Raw genomic sequence first — 18,852 nt, forward strand, 5'->3', positions numbered from 1 at the left:
TTTCCCAAAAATGTTTTCATAAGCCAGATAATAATGCAAACTTCCATATATCCATTGTATCTCACAATATTGCAACCTTTAAAGAACAATAGCTGGATTTAAAATTTCTGAACAGAACAAAATTCCTCTAAAACTAAGGCTTATTGAAATGCAAAGATACAGTTAAAGCTGTTGTTAAATGGATTATAGTTCACTCACAGAAAGGAACTAGCCTTAGATAACAGATTTCCTCTTAACTTCCTAGGAGCTTCTCCAATCCTAGGGAAATGACTCTTAGGAAATACCTTTCAAGAAGGGGTCCATTAGAGAAGTGCAACTACTGTACTCACGCCGTAGCTTCAAGTGCAGATATTGCTGTGTTGGCCATAGACGGTATAATCTTCAGCCATGGGTAGTTAATATTCAAGCTAAAGATTCTTTACTAAAAATTATCCTTCTGCCAGAGCCATTATTTATGCCCCTCACAGGCACTTCAACGAAGGACACTTTCTTCCAACACTAGGATATATTTTCCGTAAATTAAATTCAAATAATACCCAGCAGTAGCTCTGACCACGGATAAGACTCTGGATAGAACACCAGATGTTTTCTTTTCAAACCTTAAAAGGGAAAAGCACCTTCCTGCTGTAGGTCCCAATTCAGCAAAATACTTAAGCCGGTGGAGAGTCCAACTGAAGTCAATGAGACTACTCACATGCTTAAAGTGAGGCACATACTTAAGCACCTTGCTGAATCAGGGGCCAATTCTTGATACTGCAGCGGTTGCCTAGAAGTAGCTTTCTGCATTGCTCAGTCTGAGGCTTGGTTTTTCACTTGTGTGCCTCACAACGTGTGGCAAGTTGGCAGCATGGGAGTTCTGCAGAAGCAGTGGCTTCAGTCATTGGGGATGCGTATACCATTTTTGGAGGGGTCAGCAGCGCCCATTGTGCTCAGTTAAGGAGAAGTGTTAAGAGGCTCCCATGGGAACCACAACCAGGTTGGCTGGAGAAGAGTTAACTACAACATGAAGCCTCGAGTGCAAATACCAAGGGCTCAGGCACAAGCTTCCAATATTTATCTCCTACATTTTACGTTGTTTCCCTGGCAACTCCCCAAATGTTCCTCTTTATTCCCCCCATGCGCCCTCCCCCAAGATCATACATTGTACCTGTCAAGGTTCCTCCCCCACTCTGAACTCTAGGGTACAGATGTGGAGATCTGCATGAAAACCTCCTAAGCTTACTTTCACCAACTTAGGTTAAAACTTTCCCAAGGTACAAATTAATTTTATCCCTTGTCCCTGGATCTCCACTGCCACCACCAAACTCTAACTGGGTTTACTGGGAAACGTAGTTTGGACACGTCTTTCCCTCCAAAATCCTCCCAACCCTTGCACCCCACTTCCTGGGAAAGGTTTGGTAAAAATCCTCACCAATTTGCATAGGTGACCACAGACCTAAACCCTTGGATCTGAGAACAATGAAAAAGCATTCAGTTTTCTTACAAGAAGACTTTTAATAGAAGTAAAGAAATTCCCTCTGTAAAATCAGGATGGTAGATACCTTACAGGGTAATTAGATTCAAAACATAGAGAATCCCTCTAGGCAAAACGTTAAGTTACAAAAAAGACACATGGACAGGAATAGTCATTCTATTCAGCACAGTTCCTTTCTCAGCCATTTAAAGAAATCATAATCTAACACATACCTAGCTAGATTACTTACTAAAAGTTCTAAGACTCCATTCCTGTTCTATCCCCAGCAAAAGCAGCATACAGACAGACAGAGACCCTTTGTTTTTCTCCCTCCTCCCAGCTTTTGAAAGTATCTTGTCTCCTCATTGGTCATTTTGGTCAGGTGCCAGCGAGGTTACCTTTAGCTTCTTAACCCTTTACAGGTGAGAGGAGCTTTCCCCTGGCCAGGAGGGATTTTAAAGGGGTTTACCCTTCCCCTTATATTTATGACAGTACCAATCAGCTGGTTGGCTGGCTGAAAAACATATGAATTGCTCCCTTTGTTATAGACCTCAGCACTCACCACAGCAGCACATTATGTGGCCATTAAGCCACCTTACCTGCCCCACAGTCCATGGTGTTATATTTCATCACATACGAAGTGCCATGTCCTTATAGGCCCTCTGTGTGAGAGCACCATAATGCTAACCATAGTGATGGGATCAGCTGTTTCTGCTACACCATATGTCCGCTACAGGGATGGAAATGGATTAATAACAGTGCTGCTATTTATTATAACTATTTATTTATTTATATTGCATTTTAAAGAGGGCGTCTGGAAGTCTGAGCCCCAGAGACAGAAAGGTTGTTTTTGTTTTTGTAAGAAACTTCTTTTAAACAAAACAAACAAAACAAAAAGATGAGACTGGAGCAGAAAATTCAAATCCCCGCCTCTTTACATAATGGGCTTGTACCAGGCTCTCTGCTGCAGGCCTCCAGTCAAGCCCTTTCCTGTCTTCCTTTGTGCCCTCAGTGCTGGCTCCCTCTCCATCCACAGGTCTGCTGTTTGCTTGGCACCCTGATTCCCTTTCCTGTCACCTGCTTTTCCGCCTCTTTTTTAAAAATAAAGGCCATAACACTTGCATCACCGAGTTGAGAACCGCAGTGCCCCCCACAAGCCTGCCTCCATGGGACCCGATATGCTGCTGTACCAGCCTTATGAGTGTGCTGGGTCTGCTAAGCAGGGACTATGACTCCCATCAGCCTCCCCTCCTGGCCAAGTAAGGGGAAAGGTCCTGCACCAGTAAGTAGCTGGGCACTGTTTTGAAAGCAGCAGTCACATAGAATCATAGAATCATAGAATATCAGGGTTGGAAGGGACCCCTGAAGGTCATCTAGTCCAACCCCCTGCTCAAAGCAGGACCAATTCCCAGTTAAATCATCCCAGCCAGGGCTTTGTCAAGCCTGACCTTAAAAACCTCTAAGGAAGGAGATTCTACCACCTCCCTAGGTAACGCATTCCAGTGTTTCACCACCCTCTTAGTGAAAAAGTTTTTCCTAATATCCAATCTAAACCTCCCCCACTGCAACTTGAGACCATTACTCCTCGTTCTGTCATCTGCTACCATTGAGAACAGTCTAGAGCCATCCTCTTTGGAACCCCCTTTCAGGTAGTTGAAAGCAGCTATCAAATCCCCCCTCATTCTTCTCTTCTGCAGGCTAAACAATCCCAGCTCCCTCAGCCTCTCCTCATAAGTCATGTGTTCTAGACCCCTAATCATTTTTGTTGCCCTTCGCTGGACTCTCTCCAATTTATCCACATCCTTCTTGTAGTGTGGGGCCCAAAACTGGACACAGTACTCCAGATGAGGCCTCACCAATGTCGAATAGAGGGGAACGATCACGTCCCTCGATCTGCTCGCTATGCCCCTACTTATACATCCCAAAATGCCATTGGCCTTCTTGGCAACAAGGGCACACTGCTGACTCATATCCAGCTTCTCGTCCACTGTCACCCCTAGGTCCTTTTCCGCAGAACTGCTGCCTAGCCATTCGGTCCCTAGTCTGTAGCGGTGCATTGGATTCTTCCATCCTAAGTGCAGGACCCTGCACTTATCCTTATTGAACCTCATCAGATTTCTTTTGGCCCAATCCTCCAATTTGTCTAGGTCCTTCTGTATCCTATCCTTCCCCTCCAGCGTATCTACCACTCCTCCCAGTTTAGTATCATCCACAAATTTGCTGAGAGTGCAATCCACACCATCCTCCAGATCATTTATGAAGATATTGAACAAAACCGGCCCCAGGACCGACCCTTGGGGCACTCCACTTGATACCGGCTGCCAACTAGACATGGAGCCATTGATGACTACCCATTGAGCCCGACAATCTAGCCAGCTTTCTACCCACCTTGTAGTGCATTCATCCAGCCCATACTTCCTTAACTTGCTGACAAGAATACTGTGGGAGACCGTGTCAAAACCTTTGCTAAAGTCAAGAAACAATACATCCACTGCTTTCCCTTCATCCACAGAACCAGTAATCTCATCATAAAAGGCGATTAGATTAGTCAGGCATGACCTTCCCTTGGTGAATCCATGCTGGCTGTTCCTGATCACTTTCCTCTCATGCAAGTGCTTCAGGATTGATTCTTTGAGGACCTGCTCCATGATTTTTCCAGGGACTGAGGTGAGGCTGACTGGCCTGTAGTTCCCTGGATCCTCCTTCTTCCCTTTTTTAAAGATTGGCACTACATTAGCCTTTTTCCAGTCATCCGGGACTTCCCCGGTTCGCCACGAGTTTTCAAAGATAATGGCCAATGGCTCTGCAATCACAGCCGCCAATTCCTTCAGCACTCTCGGATGCAACTCGTCCGGCCCCATGGACTTGTGCACGTCCAGCTTTTCTAGACATAGCTAGCAAGGAGCAACAGCGAAGCTGGATGCAGAGGCTGCATGGTAAGTCAGGAGCCGCAGGGAAGCTGAAAACAGAAAAGATTCCCCAGGAACCGTATGCACAGCCACATGTGGAACAGGGAGTGAGCGCCAGCTGCTGCAGGTCTCTGTGGGACTAATGGAGGAGCGGCAGTGGCTTGGCTGGGAGCCATGGGTGGCACATGACTTCTGCATTTGGGGAGGCTAAGCCTGAGCACTGGGGGGACCACTCGTGCCCGGACCATGGCTCTGTCCCCTGCTCCGTCCTGATGCCCACCCCCACTCAGCCTCCTCCCCCTGAGGCCCCAGCCATGTTCCGCCCCCCAGCCCCACGCCCGCCGCCCTCCCCCACCCATCACTCACACCTCTTCACCCCCTCCCCAGAGGCCCCTGTGTCCACTACTTGTGCCTCTTCTCCCCCTCCCTTGAGGCCCCCCCCACCTGCTGCCCGCACCTCTCTGCCCTCTCCCACAAGGAGCCCCCTGCCACTCGAACCTCTCTCCACACCCCTCCCCCGAGGGGGGCCCCTGCCAGGGGGTGAAGAGGCATGAGCAGCAGGTGGGGTGGGGATGCCAGGGAGGGGGTGAAGAGGTGTGACAGGTGGGTGGGGCAAAGAGACAGAAGCACGTGCAGTGGGCAAGGCGGGGCTTGGGGGAAGAAGCAGACCGGGGATGGGAAGAGGAGCAGCATGAGCCCCCAAACGCAAGAGCCAGGAAGGGGGGGCCACACATGGTAGACCTCAGGTAACAGTAGGCAAAGGAATATTACTCTGGCCCATGGGTCTTTCTTCCCCTCCACCGAGGGGCCCCGGGGGAAGAGCAGGACACTGGAGTGGGGCCTCAGGGTGGAGTGTGGGTGCGGCCACGGCCCTGGCACCCTTTTGGTAGCGCTCCAAAGGCAGCAGGCCAGTGGCGCACCTCCCTTCGGATCCTGTTTGGGGTGCCTTAGCCTCCCCATGCCTATTATACCTGCTGCCCATGCAGTGAGCTAGTGCAGAGTGGCCGCAAGGAGAAACACTAACTGAACCTGGCTTAGAATTGAGGGATTGGCAACTGGTTAAAAGATAGTAAACAAAGGGTAGGAATAAATGGTCAGTTTTCAGAATGGAGAGAGGTAAATGCTGGTGTCCCCAGGGGTCTGTACTGGGACTAGTACTGTTCAACATATGCATAAATGATCTGGAAAAAGGGGTAAACAGTGAGGTGTTAAAATTCACAGCTGATACAAAACTACTCAAGCTAGTTAAGTCCCAGACAGACTGTGAAGAGCTACAAAGGGATCTCTCAAAACTGGGTGACTGGGCAACAAAATGGCAGATGAAATTCAATGTTGATAAATGCAAAGCAATGCACATTAGAAAACATAATTCCAGCTATGCATATAAAATGATGGGGGTCTAAATTAACTGTTACCACTCAAGAAAGAGAGTCATTGTGGATAGTTCTCTGAAAGCATCCACTCAATGTGCAGCAGCAGTCAAAAAAGCAAACAGAATGTTGGGAATCATTACAAGAGGGATAGATAATAAGACAGAAAATATCATATTGCCTCTATATAAATCTATGGTACACCCACATCTTGAATACTGCATGCAGATGTGGCTCCCTCATCTCAGAAAAGAAATATTGGAATTAGAAAAGGTTCAGAAAAGGACCACAATGGAATGCCTTCGGTATGAGGAGAGATTAATAAGACTGGGACTGTTCAGCTTGGAAAAAAGATGACTAAGGGGGGATATGATTGAGGTCTATAAAATCATGATTGGGGTGGAAAAAGTAAAGAAGGAAGTGTTATTTACTCCTTCTCAGACCACAAGAACTAGGGGTCACCAAATGAAATTAATAGGCAGCAGGTTTAAAACAAACAAAAGGAAGTATTTCTTCACAAAGAACAGTCAACCTGGGGAACTCTTTGCCAGAGGATGTTGTAAAGGCCAAGACTATAACAGGGTTCAAAAAAGAACTAGATACATTTATGGAGGATAGGTCCATCAATGGCTATTTGCCAGGATGGTCAGGGATGGTGTCCCTAGCCTCTGTTTGCCAGAAGGTGGGAATGGGCAACAGGGGATGGGTCACTTGATGATTACCTGTTCTGTTCATCCCTCGGGGGCACCTGACATTGGCTACTGAAATGAAACTTATGACACTTGCAAGCTTCTATTTGCTTGACTAGAAATTGGTCTACAGAGGGCATCCCAGGCAGTAGGCCTGAAGAGCCCTGACTCTTGATTGGACTGTCCCAGGGGCCAAACATTTACCTCAGTGCTCACATGAACTGTAACCGTTTAAGTCTCTATACATAGGACATCTGCAAACTTTCCCTTTCCTTCCAGCCCGAGTAAAATACCCTTTCATGTAGCCATGTGTCTGAGTGGTTACTGGGACCCACCAGGGCTAGTGCCTACATGGCCTAGCTCCTAATGCACTTACACTGCTTGCCTCCGAGTTGCAATACACATGGCACACTCCTGGCACCGCAGGGTTCAGTGTACTCCCTTACTGAGCAGCCCCAACAGTTACATGCGGAATGGGTGCAGACCTTTATCCTTCCCATTAGCGCTCCTGTTCCTTCAAAGACTTAAGCTTTAACTCCCAGTTGGACTCCTAATCAAACCAGCACCACTTTCCACAAGCTGGATCGGTAGAGGAGGGAGGCACACAGGCAAAGAGCCAGACCTACTGAACAGTATGACTTCCTCCTCTTGCTAGTGATTCATTGAAGACTCTGCCTCAGTAAGAATAAAGGGCAGAGAGGTAATGAATTCATCCTGGAAGCTGCAAGCCTTTGACAATAGGAATGATGGCACTGTACTTCATTTGTGATGGATCCCAGTAAACACTGGCAGAACAACTGTTCCGAAAGAACTGGCAGACACAGCAGCTGACAGCCACCTTAGTTTATTGCTGCAAAGAAGAGCACTGCTGCCCGCTGTTGTGCAAACTTGTGCACTGCCATCACATAGACCAGCCCCACTCCAGAGCAAAGCCAATTCAAGCGCTAGGCTAATGTGCCGGGCAGAAGATTCTGCACAAATGGCAACTTGTGCTGAATTATAACATGGCAATTTTGGCAAACGGACAGTGGCCCATGTGGAACTGGAATGAGAACAACAAGACATCTTTCCTTTTAGGCCTGGGGTCAAGTTTCAGCTGGCGTTTTTAAGAGACAAAAGCCTTGACTTGGCTGTTTTCAGATTCAGTCTTTATTTAGTCTTTCTAAACATTGACTGGAAGCATGATGCAATGCCCATAATACTAGTGATGTTGAAGCTTGTTGAAATGTTACTGGATCAGACAGGGACAGGGTGAAAGGCAGAAGGCTGATGCAGCAGTTGCAATGTTTATCCTTGTTATTAACCATTCACTTTCCCCACCCTCTAAGTTAGCAGTGTCAGGTGCTCCTTAGAAGCCAACAGCCCCAGAAGGAGAGGAGTGTAGTTGTGACGGGGAGGCTGTTCTGTTGTTGGTGTTTGTTAAAGTATTCACTCAGGCTGGATTTTTCGGTCACTGTGAGCAATGTGTATGACTAGGTGCCTGTCATCTCAGGGACAAAGGTGGAACTAAAATGAACACTAAGGCTGGGATTCGTAAAGAGGCATAAGGGAGCTGGGTGCCTAATGCTCTTGGGCCCCTCCGGAAGTCCCAGCTAGAGTGCCTAGCACCTTATCCCACTTTGCATTTAAAATCTCCAGAAAGTCATGTATCTCCCATCTTATGACTGGTTACCGCATGTGCAGTGCTGGAGCCATATGTTTAGTTCTTCACTCAATTGGGCTGTTTGGTTTTAAAAAATAATTTTTCAGCCTTCCCTGTACCCTTGCCTCCCACACAAACTGGCAAACAGCTAGTGTCCCGGGGACAAAAATGTACAGACAGGCAGAGCCTTTGGCAGTAGCAGCTGGGGCTGTTCTGTGAAGCATTTGTCTGGGTTTGAGATCACACATTCTTTAATGTAAGTTTCTGAGATGCCAGGGTTCCCTTTTTTGCTGGTTCTGATTCAAATTATGTTCATCTTGAACACAACCCTGCAGCAGAAGAGGCCACTGCTTCACTGCAATGCTTCCATCAATAACAGCCGCACACATGCCTGTTGTACAAATCACTTGACAGCTCTAGAAATGAGGTTTCAGTCTAAGTGACTGCTTTGCTGCTCTGCTCAGTTCATTTTATTGTCACTTAATCCAGATTTTTATTCGCAATGATTTATTTTCACAAACCCCTGCACAATTATTCCAGAACAAGAAAAAACAGACCTGCAAATGGCCTACTGAGTCACATAATCCAAATGTACAACACAGGATTGTTCCTACTGGATAGTTTATGCAAATTTTCTCCAGTCTAGTTTTCAATGGGCCAAGCAAATCTCTTATGACAGGAATTGCCCAACCTGAGGTCCATCTAGTTCAGTTTCCTGTCTCTGACAGTGGCCAGTACTAAATGCTTCAGAGGAAGATGCAGGTAACCTCCCATTAGGCAGAGCTGGGATAATCTATCGTCCACATTACAGCTCAGAATTCCCAATAATTCAAGAATGGTTTAATGGCTGAAGCATAAGGATTAGTATCTCTTCCAAAATTTGTTAGTATTAACTAGCATAACTCTGGCTATTCTTGTTCTCTACCTAGAGGTCCAGGTTCTTTTTGAATCTTGCTAAGGTTTTGGCCTAGATGACATACTGGTACAGTTTAGTTACGTGCTGTGGGGCACTTTCCTTGTGTCGGTTTTGAATTTGTCACTTTTTAATGTAATTGAATGTGGCCTTCTACTTACATTATGAAGCTGGGAGAACAGAGAACTGCCCTTGGGAGAGTATTCCACAGCTGAATAAATCTAGCATCCGGTAACTTTTCTGGATAGACTTAATTTTTGCATCTTCTATTTCATCCCATGACTCCTAGGTTTAGATAGGCCACTTTTATTTCGCTAAATAAGTCCTCTTCTTCCTGGGTGTTTAGATCAAATATTTAAAATACTTCAAATATGTTATATGGTTATGTTCCCTCCAAGTCAAATGATACATGTATAACTCTTTTTAATCGGTCCTAATAAATCCATCCATCCCTCTCCCTCCGGCCCCATAAATAGAGAATGACGATAAAGTGAATTGCTGAAAAGCCTCAGGATTAAGTGTTAATCTTATTGCCTCATTCAAAAGTATGTTCAAAAGAAATGAGAAATAGTGCTCTTTTCAGCAGCCACGTTTAATTTTTCATATGTAATTTCTAGGCAGACTGAAAATAGTAGCCTCTTTCCAATGGCTATTGTACGTGTTAGAGGGCTTATTCCTTCACCCACTTACTTCCCTGGTCCTTCTCGCATGAACAGAGAGCAACAATACCCGAAGTCCAAAGGTGCAAACAATTCGATGTTTATTGGGGTGAACTTCCAGCAAGCATGATTCCAATTTCCTTCCTTAGTATCCTCCTTCCCAGCTCTGACACCACAGAGCCTTACACCTGTGTCCCTGTTCCCATTCCTACCCTTAGCCAAACATGATTCCAATTTTCTTACCCCCATTCCCTGTTCCCATCTCCCTAACCCACATGCCCACCCCCCACCCACACCCAGTCACTTCCTCATTGACTACAGATTATATAGTAAAACTTGAGTTCTGCTTAGCTATACCTTAACCAATCATTTTCCTGAAATTTAACTAACCAATCCTAACATATTGTAACATGATTATGTAACCAATTATATCCCACCACCTTAATTAGTTTACACCCAGCAAAATTAATTATACAGCAGACAGGAACAATCACAGAACCAGACAGAGATTATACAGACAAACAACAGCAAAGTGGGAACTGTAATGACAAGACAATACAGAAGTGAGGATTTCACATCCCAGCTATTGATAAGTGAGTTCTTGCCAGACAGGATGCTATCAAACTAAGTTTCCTTTTACATTTTCTAGGCACTTCCCCTTCTGTGGAGGTGATAGGAATACAATCCTGTCCTGATAGTGCCTAACAGCCCAATAGCACCTTATTTCAATGTGACTAGTTTGGAATGTGAGGATGTGACCGTTCGCTTCCCAGCTTATGGCTGCCTCTGCTGCTTAGCCAAAGGCCTGAGCCTAAGCACAGGGCCACAAACTGTCACAGTAAGAGAAGGCCCTTACACCGGCAGACAGTGATTTCTTTCTTTTATACCTCTAGAACTAGCCAAGCGATAAGAATACACCTAAATTCTTAGAGTATAGGCCTTTACAGACAGGCCTGAATATCTATATCCTAACAGTACGAATCACTGATGAAGGCTCCAGAAACAAGGATTCCATTTAAATGACTGCTTTCTTGTTCTCACTATTATTATGCTGCTTAATCCAGATTTTTATTTGCAGTGTGATGTGACCAGTGAAACCTCAGTGCTGCTATGGGGCTCTCAAAGGGTAACAAACAATTTTAAAGGGGCACTTCCTCTCCTTAACAATCACGTTTTGAAAAGAAATTTGTCAGCTTCATTGGAGACACTTTAGAGTATTTAAAAATGAGCTTTTTAACAACTGATCTGACTTATTTTTAAACATGTGTTTACTCTTTGCCTTTTTCTCAGCTTGGACAGTGAAAAGAAGATCTGAAGAAGAGCTCTGTGAAGCTTAAAAGCTTGTTTCTCTCACCAACAGAAGTTGGTCCAATAAAGGATATTACCTTACCACCTAGCCTTGTCTCTCTATTATCCTGAAACCAACACAGCTATAACAGTGCAAACAACAACAAAAACCCTAGTTAGTTTCACTTCCTGGTTCTCTTGCACTAGCAGGATACAGCTAAGAGAACTTAGAGTTGAACATAGGATTGCAAATAGAGCTGGATGAAAAATGGGGGAAGGAAATGGGGCAAAATTTTTGAAATTTTTAAGTAATTTCTTTCTGCAGTGTTCAAAAAGGAATAATTTTTTATTCTAAAATTTTCAGTTTTTATATTTTTCATTTTACTTTCCATCCAAATCCATCCCCCTTTTTTTCTTTCCTCCCCTTTTTGCATTAAAAAAAGGGAAAGGAGGAAAATAACGGTACAAACCAAAAAAAAAACCCCAAAAACAACCAAACCAACCTATGGCAATTTTTTGCTTTCAAATTTGATTGGAAAAAAAGTGGATGGGTTTGGGGGTGAATACCAAACCAAGAAAATGAAAAATGCTCATGAACATTTCTGATTGAGGAAAAAAAGGCCATTTTTAAAATGAAAACATTTTGTGTATGAAAAAAATTGGCCAGCTCCAGCTGGTGGGAGGATGGGGGTAATGAAATAATGTTTATTTATGTATAAAAATAGTTTCCAGTGGATTTATTTTTTAAATCCTAAAAATATTTGTATTGATTTTAGACGTTTTTAAAGCGTTTTTCTTTAAACCAAACTTTGAACCGACAGTGTCCCCTTTACATGGGCAAAATCAAAACTGTCCAATTCAGGGATTCTTCAGCTCCTGCATTCTATAGAATACTTTAAGATGAATCCTCATATGCGTCCACCTACCTTCCCTGACTAGTTTGATTCTCAACACATTTAATTCTGTGAATCAACAGGAAGGATTAGAGACTGTTGGAGGATTAGAGACTATAGCATGAGTGCTGCTGGTCTAGCTAAGACAACGTTTACGACATGGCTAGTCTATTTTCTAGCCATGTCGGGGTAGAAACAGATTGGCCACTGCTTACAATCCAGCTGCTTGCTAAAGTAACTCCCTGTGTGGTAAGAGTCCAACACAAAATAAATGGCTTCTCGCAGCCCAATTTCAAAGAGAACAAATAAAAAAATTAAAGCTTCCTACTGCCAGAATCCTCAAGTAACAATAAGAGGTGGAACATTAAGCAAGTGAGGGAGTGATGGCTCAGGGGACTAGATAATGGGCTAGCCTACCTTTTGCCTCTAAGTTATGGATTCGAATCCAGCCCAGCTTGGTAGTGACAGAGTTATCATCCAATGGCTGTTCAATGGCCTACACAAAATCAGTCAACTTACTAGGGAACTGGTGGGTCTACTTCACAAAACTTCCATCTCCTTAGTACCTGCCTTTCTCACTCCTAGTTCCACCCACCCCCTAAAAGAACCAGCCTCCAACCTTCCACACCCACTCTATGGTATCAGCAACCTAACAGTCCTGCTCTGCCCTACAGCTCTTCTTATATGAGCCTGCCAGGCTGTGACTGACTGCTCCTCTCGACCCCTTTCTAATTAGCTGCCTCTGTCACAGCCCGGTTGCTAGTTTTACTCTGGCCTGACTTTTAATGTTCCTTGCGTGAAGGACAGGTTCAGAACCTGCAACAGGCTGGAGTTGGGTCATGTATGGAGTAAAGGGAAAGGATGGAGGGCTCTGGCATGGGGAAAGGAAATTGGGTCAAGACATTAATATTTGCCTACTTCTGACTTTTTTTGGTTCATTTGATCCTGTTACAAACTGTTTTAGCTCTATGTTTGATGTATGTATGTAAATAAAAGTTACTGTTCACTTCACTTGTGCGTGCATCTTGTTTTATGAATATGATCAACAGGATACATCCCACAGGCTTGGATGGGGTATCAAAATTCACAACACATGGTTGACATCTTAAAAGGCTGGTGCCATGGAAATGCAATCAATTTCCTCTCTCCCACAACCCCTTTCTCCACCCCTGGCCAATGAATTTGCTAATATGTCTTTAAAATAAATAAATAAATAAATAAATAAATAAATAAATAAAGCATTTGTGACAATGAAGTGAGCTGTGAAATAACTGTCACTGTCCAAAGTGCCAGAATGAAAATGGAAGATAAATTAACTGAAACTTCTTTATGGTTTTAACGATTTAAGTGACAATACAGACAAGGGAAACAAAACTAAATTGCCACTGAAGATCAGTGCAGTCCTTTCACTACCCCTCCTCCCCTATCCCCAGCAAACAGCCACCACTGGAAACCATGAGAGTATTCATGCTACCAGAGTAATGGTGCATAGCACCTCATAAGTGCTGAGAGCAACAGTGTCAGAAAACATTGAGGAAGGAATGCTTCCCCAAACCTTACAGAACTTTAAAAAAATTACTTTAACAATGTTTAAGGGTGCCTGTGATGGGTTTCACTCACCACTCTGGCACCTCCTGCCGGCTGTCATGGGAATTTGCTCTGCTCGCCAGGGCACCCTCCTCTGGTGATGCCCTGCCACCGTCACTTTTGTTCCAGGACCTGCCCCACTCCCAAGACTGCAGCATCCTCTTCATTGACACTGCCCTCCGGCTGTGCCATACTCTATGTTCCCTCCTTCCAGGGGACCTGCAATCTCTGTCCAGCCACTCCCACAGTGGCAACTGCAGTCCATTGTCCTGGGGCTGCTTCCTATGCGTCTCCAGCACCCTCTTCTGCCCTTACCTCAGGGCCTCAGCCTGCAGGGCCTAGCCATCAGCCAGGAGCTCTCTCTAGCTCCCCCGGTCCCTGCTTGCAGCACTGCTCTGTCCTAAGTGCTGGCGCTCCTTCCTCCTTGCTAGGAACCTGGTATTCTTCCCAGAGCTCCAGTCAGCTACTGAACTCTGCTCTGCCCTTCAGCCCTTCTTATATGAGCCTGCCAAGCTATGATTGGCTGCTCCTCTCCACTCCTTTCTAATTGGCTGCCTCCGGCGCAACCTCCCTAGGGCAGCTTTTAACTCCTTTTCTGCCAGTGATGGGCAGCCACCCCATCATAGCACCCCATAAAACAACTCAAAATACAGTAGTTAACATATAAACAAAAAACATTGCACAGGATGCCCTCAAAGTGCATTAAAACTTCCCTCAGCACAACACCATGGCTAAAGGTGTTAACCTTGAGGGACCGCCCTGATTTTCTGCTTTTCAATCAGTACGTTAATGTTGGCTACAGGGGATTGAAACCCACCAAGGTGTCTCACAACAGCAGTATGTGGCAATGCTCTATTGAGCTTTTCCAACAGCACCGGTAGTGTTCTTTGGCACAGTCCCCAATTACCTTCCAGCTCCCTCTTGTTCCGTGATGTACTAACACACAGCATCACAAATTTCCCTGTGTTGTGTGCACATGGGTGGGATCTGGCTGCCTGTACACACTTTGAGAAACAGATCTGCCCTGTGACCACTCAGAGTGGGAGTATTCTCCTTTAGCCTAACATACATTCTGCAAGGCACAGCATGCCAAAATAATCCAAACCCTATTGGCCACATTGGCATCCAGACTGGTCCAGAGGCATTACCAGTGGGCTTTCAGCCACCCAAAGGCACACTTAGCCACCTTTCTGGAGCTGCTAAGTCTGTAGTTAACTTCCCTTTTTCTTGAGTCAGCAATGTTGGGGTACAGCTTCATGAGCTACAGTAGGAGTAAGTATGTGGAGTCCCCAAAAATAAATGTGAGCACAGAAACATTGTACATAATCACACCCTTTGCAGCAGAGCAGACAAAGGGAAAGGCACCACGCACAAAAGGTGCTCCATGACTAGACAGAGCTAATTCCTGGAGCAACCAGCGGGAGGTGCCAGCAGTGGTGAGTCTTAACCCTGTCACACCCTGCATGCGTCATGGACTGAATATGGAATTGTGTTAGCAGCCTTATCTGTAAGGTTCAGCTATAGCAGAGAGAGAATTATTACTCAATCTGGATTGTACTTAGTGTAAATATTTTAATATGCACAGAAAATAACACAGATCTGATTCTTTCTGTCACATGTTTAGGGTATAGACAATGATTATGCTTAGTTTAAAAAAAGTGCTAGAAGATAAAAAATTCATTCTTTCACAGTGCAAACAGTAAGCCTTGAAAAAAAGATACAAAAAATTCCTATACTGCTTCCTTCTTCAAATCCATTGTTAGTGCTTTTTCTTTAGAAAAATACATTCATTTTATGAACCAATATACGACTTTAATATGATAAAATAACTCAGCACTATTCAGATTATAAAAATATAGTTATAGAAGTTTATCTACAAAGATTTCTGCCATATTGTGACGATATTCATTAATACTGCCATATGCAAGGTCAGGACTGTTTGTATCTCCATTACAAACCCTGAAAAATTTCTTGCCGGAAGCAGGGGTAAGATGCGGTTTTATAACTCAGAAAGCTCACACTGCACAGAGCTAAAGTCTGATGTGTATTATGCAATTTGTAAACCCAGTTGCATAGCTGATATAGTATACATTGCACAGGCCATGTTCAAGTTAAAAGATGTCTAAGGCTACGTTTTAGTCATGGGTATTTTTAGTAAAAGTCATGGAGAGGTCACAGGCAGTAAACAAAAATTCATGGCCCGTGACTTGTACTATATATCTCTAACTAAAACTTGGGCTGGGGGGCTGCGGGTGCTCTGGGGGGAGGGGACAGTCTGGGGCCACGGCAGGTGCTGGGGGTGTGGCCCAGGACCCCCTGCTGGTGCTGGGAGGAGGGCGGGGGAGAGGCAGATGGTGGCACGTGGCCTGGGACACCTGCTGGTGCTGGGGGGGTGGCGAGCTGCTCGGGACCCCCGCTGGTACTGTGGATAAGGTGGGCAGCGATGCATGGTCTGGGACCCCCTCTGGTGCTGGGGGAGGCCAGGTGGTGGCACACGGCTTGGGACTCCCGCTGGTGATGGCGGAGGGTCTGGGAGGCAGCAGTGCATAGCCTGGGACTCGTTCTGGGGGGTGGGAGGGTTAGTGGGGCTGGCAGGTTCCCTACCTGACTCCGGGTGTCCCTGCAGCTCCTAGGGGGAGGAAAGGCCGGGGTGGCTCCCCAAGGTACCCCTGCCACGAGTTCCAACTCCCATTGGCCAGGAACCGCAGCCAATAGGAGCTGCAAGGGTGGCGTCTGCGAGCCTGGGCAGCGCGCGGAGCCCCTGACCCCTCTGCTTAGGAACTGCAGGGACATGCTGGCTCATCCCCCTGAGGTAAGTGCTGCCCTGCACCCTAACCACCTGCCCCAGCCCTGAGCCCCCTCCCATACCCAAACCAGCTGGTGCTGCTGGCCCAGGGGATGCCTGATCTGCTCGGGCAGCCCCGGAGCCAGCCACATCCGCTGCTGCAGAAGTCACTGAATCCATGACTTCCGTAACCTCTGTGACAGACACGTAGCCTTAAAATGTCTAATCAAACATGGTCTGCAGTTTCGGCTACCCTTTTATAAAAAAAACCCCATCAAACTAGGTCCTTAGCTTGTATAAATTGATGTCGTCCCATTGACCTGAAATGATGGATTTATAGCAACTGAGGAGCTAACTCTCTAGCTAGTACATTTGCATTTCAAAACATTAAATTGAATAGGAAACCTGGCTTTTACTGATACTTTTTGTTTTAAAAGTGGAATATTTAGAGACACCAAAATTACCTCCAGGTATAGTCTGGCACCTCTAACTTGTTTGTTTGCTACAGTTTTGCTGCTATGTAATATCACTTGCATAACAGAAAACTCATATTTTAGGCCTCCTGGAATCTAGTCCTGGTATCATCGCTAAATTGCTGGATGACCTTGAGCAAATCATTTACAGCCTAATCCAACTTCTACTGACTCCAATGGGAGCTGGATTAGCTCTTAATCTCTGTGGGTCAGTTTCCCTCCCAGCAAGATGTGCACAGTAGCATGTACCCCTTACAGGGGTCTGGTGAGGCTTTAATTAATGCTTCTTAAGCACTTCGAGATCCTTGGCTCAAAAAGGCACCAACTAGATAAACGGCGCAGGGTGGCTGTTCTAAATTGCTACACATATGCTGAGAATGTGTAGCACGGCTGCAGCTCTCAATAGGTGAATGACCGCATTCTGTATGTGGGAATGTGTGCCTCATACGAGTAAATATATACAAAAATTTAGGGCCTAAATTTGCAGAAGCAACTAGTGACTTTGGGTGCTTCAACATGAGATGCCTTAAGTGGGCCTGATTATTTTTTTTTTCTTTTTCAGAAAGGGCAGAGCACTCACACTCTGATAGCTGGACACTTTGAAGTGTGGTACCCAAAAACGGAGGCACCCAAGACCACTAGTCAATCACTCTTGAAAATGTAGGCCTTTATTAACATAAAAGTTTGACTTAACCCCCCAAATAAAGTCAAATTAAAATCAGGTTTGGAGCAGTTATTTGTGAGTTTTCAACACACAGCTCTGTTACCAACTGCATCCAGGGCTTGTTGGAACTCAAAAAGAAGCACTAAATCTTACATGTTTATAGCACATTTCATCCTCAGAATCCCTAAGGGCTTTACAAACGTAAACAAATTATACACAAGGATCCCATCCATCAGACACCAAAATGCAGACTCTTCTAGAGGGACACATAGCAAATGTTGTGCAGCAAACAGTTTAGAAAAAAGTGATGAAGAATACTGTAGCCAACAGAGGCTACTAGGACAACTTAGGTCAGAAGAATGTCCTGAGTTTAAACTTGGTGTCCTGGCCAACCTTTAACACCCCTGGATCTTGCCAACAGTTCCAGAAGAAATTTAGTGACTGCAGGAGTTTGGTTTTATGTCTCATACGAAACACAGCATCTTCAGAAGCAGGTTATCCTCAGTACAGTGCTGGGGCTTTGGTTCAACACTGACTAGAGGGAAGAGTGCCACCTACTGAATCTTCCTAACACCAATTTAAGGGCATCAGAACACTGGATGAAGTTTACATACTTATAAAACTGTGAGCATCCCCTTGAGGCACCCTATTGGCTGTCCTCAGAATCTTTCTATTTTGTCAGTCAAAATCAGATCCTTACTATTAATGTAACAGAGCCCTTTGCACTTTTGTGTACCATTGCTTCCAGTATATCCTCTAATAAAACTTAAGTGGGATAACTCAGAAGACTTTCCCTTCCTTCCTCCCACCCCCCAAGTACAGTGCTTTGGACTCTGAGGTCAGACTTCGGTTTGAAAAACCACTTCTCTCCAAACTTTCATAGCCAGGTATCCTCTTCATTTTCAGAAAGGTTGTCAGTGCTCCGATGACTCCTTCTATAAAAAGTAGAGGATCACAGGTGAAGAGTTTTTTTTTTTCCCTGCTTGCTGTTGTTCTCCTCCCTCCCCCCACTTTTTAAAGCTAAACTTACAGGCTAAAATTTAGCAACCTCAAATAATAAACAGAGAAGGGGAGAACCACTACTAGCAAGATATGGTTTTTATAGTGTCTTGACCAATTTCCACAACTGGTATTTTAAGATCATACAAAGGAGAAACAGCAAAGACCTATTATACTACCTAATCCATCATCCAAGTTAGGGGAATTGTTCTACAGTATATTTTTAGGACTTAATATTGTCTTAAATATGCTAAATGACAGCTGAGGGTTTACTCCCCTCACCCTTGATATTCGGCCTAATTTTTTTTAATTGGACCAGGAGTCTTCCAGGAAGGAAAGGAAAGGAAGAGAAAATATGAATGAATGTAAAAAAAAAAAAATGCAGAACAAATGCTTAACCTCACCCTACCACAAGATTTCAGACCTTCTTTACACACCAGAAAGAAGAAGAAAAAAAAGGAGTCACATTTTTCCCATTTGCAGATAGCTAAGGAGAATATAATTAAACATGACCTAAGAAATATCCCCT

The 18,852-nt window shown here is 44.9% G+C and overlaps 1 protein-coding gene across 8 annotated transcripts in view; it reads right to left on the reverse strand.

Annotated features, from left to right (window-relative positions):
- Window positions 1-1,486: 1,486 nt before the first annotated feature.
- MFSD2B (MFSD2 lysolipid transporter B, sphingolipid) overlaps window positions 1,487-18,852 on the reverse strand; it is an 80,777-nt gene continuing 63,411 nt past the window's right edge. For 7 of the 8 annotated variants that reach the window (XM_048845643.2, XM_048845645.2, XM_048845642.2 and 4 more), the window contains one exon: window positions 14,955-18,259. In XM_048845643.2, coding sequence (XP_048701600.1) covers window positions 18,202-18,259 — 58 coding nt within the window. In that variant the 3' untranslated portion in view covers window positions 14,955-18,201. Of the gene's footprint in view, window positions 2,184-14,954; window positions 18,260-18,852 lie in introns of those variants that run through there. The other variant, XM_075126383.1, reaches the window with a different exon arrangement.

The sequence above is a fragment of the Caretta caretta genome, chromosome 3 (assembly GCF_965140235.1).
Source record: "Caretta caretta isolate rCarCar2 chromosome 3, rCarCar1.hap1, whole genome shotgun sequence".
NCBI lineage: Eukaryota > Metazoa > Chordata > Testudines > Cheloniidae > Caretta > Caretta caretta.